Source organism: Salmo salar, chromosome 10 (genome assembly GCF_965601325.2).
Source record: "Salmo salar chromosome 10, fSalSal1, whole genome shotgun sequence".
NCBI classification, from domain to species: Eukaryota; Metazoa; Chordata; class Actinopteri; order Salmoniformes; family Salmonidae; genus Salmo; species Salmo salar.
Genome location: NC_138300.1, coordinates 61,458,708 through 61,468,654, shown reverse-complemented (window position 1 = coordinate 61,468,654; position 9,947 = coordinate 61,458,708). Strand labels below are relative to the sequence as shown.

The following is a 9,947-nucleotide window of genomic DNA, read 5'->3' as shown; positions in this document are numbered from 1 at the left end:
TAGTGGTATATTGTAGTTGTTAAGTGTAGTGGTGTAGTGTAGTGGTGTGGTGGTGTAGTGGTATAGTGGTATAGTGTACTGGTACAGTGTAGTGGTGTAGTGGTGTAGTGTAGTGGTATAGTGATATAGTGTAGTGGTGTAGTGTAGTGGTATAGTGTAGTAGTAGGGTGATATAGTGGTATAGTGATATAGTGTAGTGGTGTGGTGTGGTATAGTGTAGTGGTATAGTGTAGTGGTGTAGTGGTATAGTGGTATAGTGTAGTGGTATAGTGGTGTAGTGATATAGTGGTATAGTGTAGTAGTGTAGTGGTATAGTGGTGTAGTGGTATAGTGATATAGTGTAGTGGTGTAGTGTAGTGGTATAGTAGTATAGTGATATAGTGTAGTGGTGTAGTGGTATAGTGATATAGTATAGTGGTATGGTGTAGTGGTGTAGTGATATAGTGTAGTGATGTAGTGTAGTGGTATAGTAGTATAGTGGTATAGTAGTATAGTGATATAGTGTAGTGGTGTAGTGATATAGTGTAGTGGTGTAGTGTAGTGGTATACTGTAGTGGTATAGTGGTATAGTGGTATAGTGTAGTAGTGTAGTGGTATAGTGCAGTGGTATAGTGTAGTGGTGTAGTAGTGTAGTGGTATAGTATAGTGGTATAGTGTAGATGTATAGTGATGTAGTGGTATAGTTGTATAGTGATGTAGTGGTATAGTTGTATAGTGATATTGTGGTGTAGTGTAGTGTAGTAGTGTAGTGGTGTAGTGGTGTGGTGTGGTGTAGTGTAGTAGTGTAGTGGTATAGTGTAGTGGTATAGTGTAGTGGTGTAGTGTTATAGTGTAGTGTTATAGTGTAGTGGTATAGTGGTGTAGTGTGGTATGGTGTAGTGGTGTAGTGGTATGGTGTAGTGGTGTAGTGGGGTGGTGGTACAGTGTAGTGGTATAGTGGGGTGGGTGAGGTGAGACAGGAGCCCCTATGTCACAAATGGTACCCTACACACTAAATATAATAAAATGCCCTACTTTTGACCAGAGCCCCTAACCTTAACCCTAACCTTAACCCTAACCTTAACCCTAACCTTAACCCTAACCTTAACCTTAACCCTAACCTTAACCCTAACCTTAACCCTAACCTTAAACCTAACCCTATGTGCTCTGATCAAAAGTAAGCACTCCATTGGTAACAGGGGACCTTTTAAGGCCACTTCTCTGGCGTTCTACTCCTATGTATAGGGGTTCACAGCTCCTTTGATCACTGGTTCCCTGTTGAGGTACGTAGCCCAGTAAACCAGGTTGAACGTCCCAAACAGAACAGGAAACACTATACGGGACATCTTGTCGATCTTGCTGACGCTGTTGTAAGTCTTTTTGGGGTCGGGGGTGTTGTCCTCAGCCAGTTTCAGCTGGATGTCTGCGCTGTTAGAGATGGTGGAGACGGCGTTGTCCTTAGTCAGGTTGGGAGTGTAGTTGACCCCAGCTGAATTGGTGTTAGGTTTCTTGGACAGAGCCATTGGGTTTTTCTGGTCAGGAGAAGGACAAAAAAGGGAAAACATTATTTCAGTATTTTCATTCTAAATTCACATTGATAACATTTATATCCAATTTTAAATGAGGAAACATCTTGGCACTGAATACAACTTTTCCCTTAGTAAGCTAAATACTATAGCAACAGTAGTAAAGAAAAGGTATCAATAGTACAGTGTAACTAGTAAAGATATCATTAGTACAGCATACCTAGTAATTGTATCCATACTATCAATAGTACAATGTACCTAGTAAAGGTATCAATACTGCAGCTTAAATAGTAAAGGTATCAGTAGTATTAATAGAACAGAGTAACTAGTAAAGGTATTAATAGTACAACGTAACTAGTAAAGGTATCAATAGTCTTCTGATCACACATGAATAAACAATCCAGCTACAATTTTTGTATTTTATGGAAGAAATCACCCAGCAAACGATGCATGCCCAACCCACACACAAACGATGCATGCCCAACCCACACACAAACGATGCAGGCCCAGCCCACACACAAACGATGCATGCCCAACCCACACACAAACGATGCATGCCCAACCCACACACAAACGATGCAGGCCTAGCCCACACACAAACGATGCATGCCCAACCCACACACAAACGATGCATGCCCAACCCACACACAAACGATGCATGCCCAACCCACACACAAACGATGCAGGCCCAGCCCACACACAAACGATGCATGCCCAACCCACACACAAACGATGCAGGCCTAGCCCACACACAAACGATGCATGCCCAACCCACACACAAACGATGCATGCCCAACCCACACACAAACGATGCATGCCCAACCCACACACAAACGATGCAGGCCCAGCCCACACACAAACGATGCATGCCCAACCCACACACAAACGATGCATGCCCAACCCACACACAAACGAATGCATGCCCAACCCACACACAAAGCCAGTCGCTAGGGGAGGATCAATGTTAGCAGGAGATAGTGGACTGCCTCAGTGCCTGGACCCCTGGCAGAGCCTGGACCCCTGGCAGAGCCTGGACCCCTGGCAGAGCCTGGACCCCTGGCAGAGCCTGGACCCCTGGCAGAGCCTGGACCCCTGGCAGGTTGAGCTGTGTACCTATTGATTCATACACACAATCACGCACGCACGCACACACGTACAGTCACAGACAAACACATCCAACACACCCACAACACACTCACAATACCCTCACAACACACCCACGACACACACCCACACACACCCACACACACACACCTATCCACCCACCTACAAATACAAACACACCTTGCGCGTATCCTCCATGGCTTTCTTCCCATCCCAGGCCCAGCTCCTCTTGGTGAAGTAGTTGACGGTAGCAAACTCGATAAGAGCGGAGAAGACGAAGGCATAACAGACTGCTATGAACCAGTCCATGGCTGTGGCATACGCCACCTTGGGCAGAGAGTTACGGGCACTGATGCTAAGAGTGGTCATGGTCAGCACGGTGGTCACACCTATGAAGAGAGATGATGATGATGATGAAGGAGAAACATAACGGAGAGAAGGAAGGAGAAACCAAGGCTGGTTTCAAGCATTTTTCTCTGTCCACCGAGGAGATCTTTTCCCATTGTTTCCGTAACTCTCTGGCCCAAGGTGGCGTATGCAACGCAGAGAGATGCAGACACTTAGAAAAACAGAGAGAAAAAGGGAGAAAAAGACAAATAGAGAGAAACAGGAAGAAACAGACAAATAGAGAGAAACAGGAAGAAACAGACAATATAAACAGATATGTTGGGTACCTACTGACCAAAAAAAGATGTTATGAAAAATGAAAACAATTCTATTTAAATTATTTTTTTATTTTTTTTTATTATTTTTTAAATTAGTAGTATTTTTATTTAACTAGGCAAGTCGGTTAAGAAGAAATTCTTATTTACAATGACGGCCAACACCGGCCAAACCCGGACGAAGCTGGGCCAATTGTGCGCCGCCCTATGGGACTCCAAATCACAGCCGGTTGTGATACAGCCCGGACATGCATTATTAAAATAACGGTTTAAGGAAATACAGGCAGGCACCACATTACTACAATACTAAATAGCTCACTCAATCAAGCCTGATAGTACTGTCAGTATAAAAGCAAAGCCTTCCTTCATATGATTAAAAACAAGATTGAAAAGGTAGTGGAATGGGGTAATGTCTTAGTGTGGGGTGGGAAGAATGCAATTACAAAACCTTGTATGTGGTACAACTCACATTAGTGTTGGAGCACCTCCACTAAGAGTATGAATTAGTCTGTTTGAGAAGGTTTGAATCCTAAGCAACCTGCCAACACATTGTTGGAAGTACAATACCAACATAACTAGAGCAGTATATCAAAGCTGTATGCTAGAAAACCTCAGTAGACCATTGGGTGAAGAACGCATTGTGTTGAAAACGCATTGGCTGGAAAATGCATTGTGGTGCTCATAGGAATTTCATTTCGTTTTTTTGCCTTCAGAAAACTGTCACACTACTGACCGAAGACAGTCCTGGCAGGGGCCAGACTCATAGAGATGCAATATCATTCTGTTGTCACCCTACTGACCGAAGACAGTCCTGGCGGGGACAGACTCATAGAGATGCAATATCATTCTGTTGTCACCCTACTGACCGAAGACAGTCCTGGCGGGGGCCAGACTCATAGAGATGCAATATCATTCTGTTGTCACCCTACTGACCGAAGACAGTCCTGGCGGGGACAGACTCATAGAGATGCAATATAATTCTGTTGTCTCACTACTGACCGAAGACAGTCCTGGCGGGGGCCAGACTCATAGAGATGCAATATCATTCTGTTGTCACCCTACTGACCGAAGACAGTCCTGGCGGGGACAGACTCATAGAGATGCAATATAATTCTGTTGTCTCACTACTGACCGAAGACAGTCCTGGCGGGGACAGACTCGCGGTTCAGCCAGAACGACACCTGGGAGAGGACTACGGTCATGAAGCAGGGCATGTAGGTCTGGATGACGAAATAGCCAATCTTCCTCTTCAGATAGAAGTGACACATCATCACTGTGTACTGACCTGCAGGGGCAACAGACAGACAGACAGAGGGAGGGAGAAGGAGAATGGAGGGAGAAGGAGAATGGAGGGAGAATGGAGGGAGAATGGAGAATGGAGAGAGAATGGAGGGAGAAGGAGAATGGAGGGAGAATGGAGGGAGAATGGAGAGAGGAGAAGGATAATGGAGAGGGAGAATGGAGGGAGAATGGAGAGAGGAGAAGGAGAATGGAGGGAGAAGGAGAATGGAGAGAGAAGGAGAATGGAGAGAGAATGGAGAGAGAATGGAGGGAGAATGTAGGGAGAATGGAGAGAGAAGGAGAATGGAGGGAGAATGGAGGGAGAAGGAGAATGGAGAGAGAATGGAGGGAGAATGGAGGGATTACGGAAAGAGAATGGAGGGAGAATGGAGGGAGAATGGAGAGAGAATGGAGAGAGAATGGAGGGAGAATGGAGAGATTACGGAAAGCGAATGGAGAGAGAATGGAGGGAATATGGAGGGAGAATGGAGAACAATGAGAGAGCATGGAGGGAGAATAGAAGGAGAATGGAGAGATTATGGAGGGAGAATGGAGAGATTACGGATGGAGAATGGAGAATGGAGGGAGAATGAGGAGAGAATGAGGAGAGAATGAGGAGAGAATGGAGGGAGAATGAAGGGAGAATGAAGGGAGAGGGAGAATGGAGAACAATGAGAGAGCATGGAGGGAGAATAGAAGGAGAATGGAGAGATTACGGCGGGAGAGGGGAGAATGGAGGGAGAATGGAGGGAGGGAGAATGGAGGGAGAATGGAGAAAGAATGGGGGGAGAATGGAGGGAGAATGAGGAGAGAATGGAGGGAGAATGAGGAGAGAATGAAGAGAGAATGGAGGGATTATGGAGGGAGAATGGAGAAAGTTAATTGTAATAGCATTTTTATATAACCAGAAAAAGATCCTTTAAGTTAGAAACCTTTTGGTGAGTGGGACCTGGTGCTTGCTTAAGGTCCTCCATCCTGGTTCCCTGTCCTTTACTGGGCTCAAACCAGGGATCCTCAACCTCGGAAACACACATGACCACTCGCTTGACAAGGTTTTAACCAATTATGCTATAGAAAAGGTATCAATTGGAAAGAATAAATTGGGGAATGAGGTTACGAAGCTAACTCCTTTACATCAGCACCCAAAACCACACAGGAACACAGTATACACTGGAACAGGGATTTCCAAAATGTTATTGACACGGTTTGGCCATGATAGAAGAGCATATATATATATATATGTGTGTGTGTGTGTGTGTGTGTGTGTGTGTGTGTGTGTGTGTGTGTGTGTGTGTGTGTGTGTGTGTGTGTGTGTGTGTGTGTGTGTGTGTGTGTGTGTGTGTGTGTGTGTGTGTGTGTGAGAGATATGGCAGTGAATGGGTGATTGGTAGGAGGATGAGTAGGTGAGTAATGAGAGATTAGAATGGTAACTTGCTGTCAGAGCTGCAGCCTGTGTGTCAAATCAAATGTATTTATAAAGCCCTTCTTACATCAGCTGATATCTCAAAGTGCTGTACAGAAACCCAGCCTAAAACTCCAAACAGCAAGCAATGCGGGTGTAGAAGCACGGTGGCTAGGAAAAACTCCCTAGAAAGGCCAAAACCTAGGAAGAAACCTAGAGAGGAATCAGGCTATGAGGGGTGGCCAGTCCTCTTCTGGCTGTGCCGGGTGGAGATTATAACAGAACATGGCCAAGATGTTCAAATGTTCATAGATGACCAGCAGGGTCAAATAATCATAATCACAGTAGTCGAGGGAGCAACAGGTCAGCGCCTCAGGAGTAAATGTCAGTTGGCTTTTCATAGCCGATCATTGAGAGTATCTCTACCGCTCCAGCTGTCTCTAGAGAGTTGAAAACAGCAGGTCTGGGACAGGTAGCACGTCCAGTGAACACCCTGATCTGTTTCACCTGTCTTTGTGCTTGTCTCCACCCGTCTCCAGGTGTCGCCCATCTTCCCATTTATCCCCTGTTTATTTATACCTGCGTTCTCTGTTTGTCTGTTGCCAATTCGTCTTTTCAGGTCTTGGCAGCGTTCTTTCCAGCCTTCCTGTTTCTCCAGTTCTGTTTCCTAGTTTTTCCCGGTTCGGACCATTCTGCCTGCCCTGCCCCCGAGCCTGTCTGCCGTTCTGTACCTGCCTGAATCTGACCTGATCACGAACCTCTGCCTGCCCTTTGACCTGCCTCTGTGTTTCTAATAAATCATCTGAGAACTGTACTGTCTGCCTTCCGTGTCTGCATCTGGGTCACATCCTGAGTCGTGATGCTATGTGTGATTTTGTGTGTGTGTGTGTGTGTGTGTGTGTGTGTGTGTGTGTGTGTGTGTGTGTGTGTGTGTGTGTGTGTATACCTCTGCTAGTATAGATGTCCTCAGTGCCAGCGGTCTGTCCTATCAGATGATACTGGTTGAGTCGTGACCCGTCCTCTGCTACCACCACTGACTTGGCTGCTCCCTGGGTCCACGAATACACCACCTCAGAAACAGGATACGCATCTACAACAGGAGACAGGAAACAGGATACGCATCTACAACATAAGACAGGAAACAGGGTACGCATCTACAACAGGAGACAGGAAACAGGATACGCATCTACAACAGGAGACAGGAAACAGGGTACGCATCTACAACAGGAGACAGGAAACAGGATACGCATCTACAACAGGAGACAGGAAACAGGATACGCATCTACCACAGGAGACAGGAAACAGGATACGCATCTACCACAGGAGACAGGAAACAGGAAACAGGGTACGCATCTACAACAGGAAACAGGATACAGGAAACAGGGTACGCATCTACAACAGGAAACAGGATACAGGAAACAGGGTACGCATCTACAACAGGAGACAGGAAACAGGATATGCATCTACAACAGGAGACAGGAAACAGGATACGCTCCAGCAGGTATATCTCACTGGTCACCCCCCAAAGCCAACACCTCTTTGGCCGCCTTTCCTTTCAGTTCTCTGCTGCCAATGACTGGAACGAATTACAAAACTCACTGAAGTTGGAGACTCATATCTCCCTCACTAGCTTTAACTAGGCAAGTCATTGTTTTAACTAATGACCTTCCACAGAATCCTTCACAGCATTTGGACAGAGGTACAGACTCACAGGAGAAGCATCGTGTGTGTGTGTGTGTGTGTGTGTGTGTGTGTGTGTGTGTGTGTGTGTGTGTGTGTGTGTGTGTGTGTGTGTGTGTGTGTGTGTGTGTGTGTGTGTGTGTGTGTGTGTGTGTGTGTGTGTGTGTGTGTGTGTGTGTGTGTGTGTGATATAAATAGCAGACCCGTAACACCAGATGTGTTTACTGAGGAGTCTTATTAACTTACAGCTTCCAAACTTAAGAGGACAGGCGTGGGCGTCCATGGGGAAGTCCTCTAACTGCATGGGACATTCTGCTGAGATGGTTAACCTGGAGAGACATCAAAGATTATGAAATTTATATTGCGATCGTGATTCATTACAATTTATTAATCATCATTATCATCAGTGGCTCAACTCATTTACACCAACGATTCCATTACTATGTCAGAGTGAGGTATTACTGGAGGAATTACAGTTGTTACTACAAAACCAGAAGAGTAATTTATGCTTTGACATGGTTAACCTAGAGAAGTTACAAAACAACATCATGATTATTTTACAATACATCATCATCCTCGTCGTCATCACTATTATATTTTCTACGATAACATTTATCCATTTAGATCACAATGGAGTTGTGGCTGTGGCTCAGTTGGTAGAGCATGGTGTGTGCAACGCCAGGGTTGTGTGTTTGATTCCCACGGGGGCCAGTACGGAGAAAAAAGAACAAAAAAAATGCATGAAATGTATGCATTCACTACTGTAAGTCGCTCTGGGTAAGAGCGTTTGCTAAATGACTAAAATGTAAATTATATTATATAGACAGAGGAACAAAACCCTGCATTATTTACTAGAACAAGAGGTCAAAACATTTACAGTTGGAGGAACATTAGGGAGAGTTGTCATGGAGACTTCTTACGTTTAGTCATTTAGCAGACGCTCCTATCCAGAGCGACTTACAGTAGTGAATGCATACATTCCAAACATTACATTTCATGCATTTTTCTATTTTTTTCTTTTCTTTTTTCCCCCGTACTGGTCCCCCATTGGAATCGAACCCACAACCCTGGCGTTGCAAACACCATGCTCTACCAACTGAGCCACACGGGACCTTCTTCTGTTGATAAGAATATTACGATATAACAAAGAGATTATCATTGCCCGAGAAGCTTTTGTAGTTAAAAAAAAAATATATATACACTGCTCAAAAAAATAAAGGGAACACTTAAACAACACAATGTAACTCCAAGTCAATCACACTTCTGTGAAATCAGACTGTCCACTTAGGAAGCAACACTGATTGACAATCAATTTCACATGCTGTTGTGCAAATGGAATAGACAACAGGTGGAAATTATAGGCAATTAGCAAAACACCCCCAATAAAGGAGTGGTTCTGCAGGTGGAGACCACAGACCACTTCTCAGTTCCTATGCTTCCTGGCTGATGTTTTGGTCACTTTTGAATGCTGGCGGTGCTTTCACTCTAGTGGTAGCATGAGACGGAGTCTACAACCCACACAAGTGGCTCAGGTAGTGCAGCTCATCCAGGATGGCACATCAATGCGAGCTGTGGCAAGAAGGTTTGCTGTGTCTGTCAGCGTAGGGTCCAGAGCATGGAGGTGCTACCAGGAGACAGGCCAGTACATCAGGAGACGTGGAGGAGGCCGTAGGAGGGAAACAACCCAGCAGCAGGACCGCTACCTCCGCCTTTGTGAAAGGAGGAGCAGGAGAAGCACTGCCATAGCCCTGCAAAATGACCTCCAGCAGGCCAGAAATGTGCATGTGTCTGCTCAAACAGTCAGAAACAGACTCCATGAGGGTGGTATGAGGGCCCGACGTCCACAGGTGGGGGTTGTGCTTACAGCCCAACACCGTGCAGGACGTTTGGCATTTGCCAGAGAACACCAAGATTGGCAAATTCGCCACTGGCGCCCTGTGCTCTTCACAGATGAAAGCAGGTTCACACTGAGCACGTGACAGACGTGACAGAGTCTGGAGACGCCGTGGAGAACGTTCTGCTGCCTGCAACATCCTCCAGCATGACCGGTTTGGCGGTGGGTCAGTCATGGTGTGGGGTGGCATTTCTTTGGGGGGCCGCACAGCCCTCCATGTGCTCGCCAGAGGTAGCCTGACTGCCATTAGGCACCGAGATGAGATCCTCAGACCCCTTGTGAGACCATATGCTGGTGCGGTTGGCCCTGGGTTCCTCCTACTGCAAGACAATGCTAGACCTCATGTGGCTGGAGTGTGTCAGCAGTTCCTGCAAGAGGAAGGCATTGATGCTATGGACTGGCCCGCCCGTTCCCCAGAC

General features: G+C 46.0%; 1 protein-coding gene across 2 annotated transcripts in view; it reads right to left on the bottom strand.

Annotated features, from left to right (window-relative positions):
- Positions 1-204: 204 nt before the first annotated feature.
- LOC106560669 (gamma-aminobutyric acid receptor subunit alpha-5) overlaps positions 205-9,947 on the bottom strand; it is a 163,719-nt gene continuing 153,976 nt past the window's right edge. For both annotated transcript variants that reach the window (XM_045688002.2, XM_045688003.2), the window contains 5 exons: positions 7,881-7,963; positions 6,901-7,044; positions 4,404-4,556; positions 2,790-2,998; positions 205-1,511 (listed from right to left, as the gene is read on the bottom strand). In XM_045688002.2, the coding sequence (XP_045543958.1) occupies positions 1,215-1,511; positions 2,790-2,998; positions 4,404-4,556; positions 6,901-7,044; positions 7,881-7,963 (886 nt within the window). In that variant the 3' untranslated portion in view covers positions 205-1,214. The remainder of the gene's footprint in view (positions 1,512-2,789; positions 2,999-4,403; positions 4,557-6,900; positions 7,045-7,880; positions 7,964-9,947) is intronic.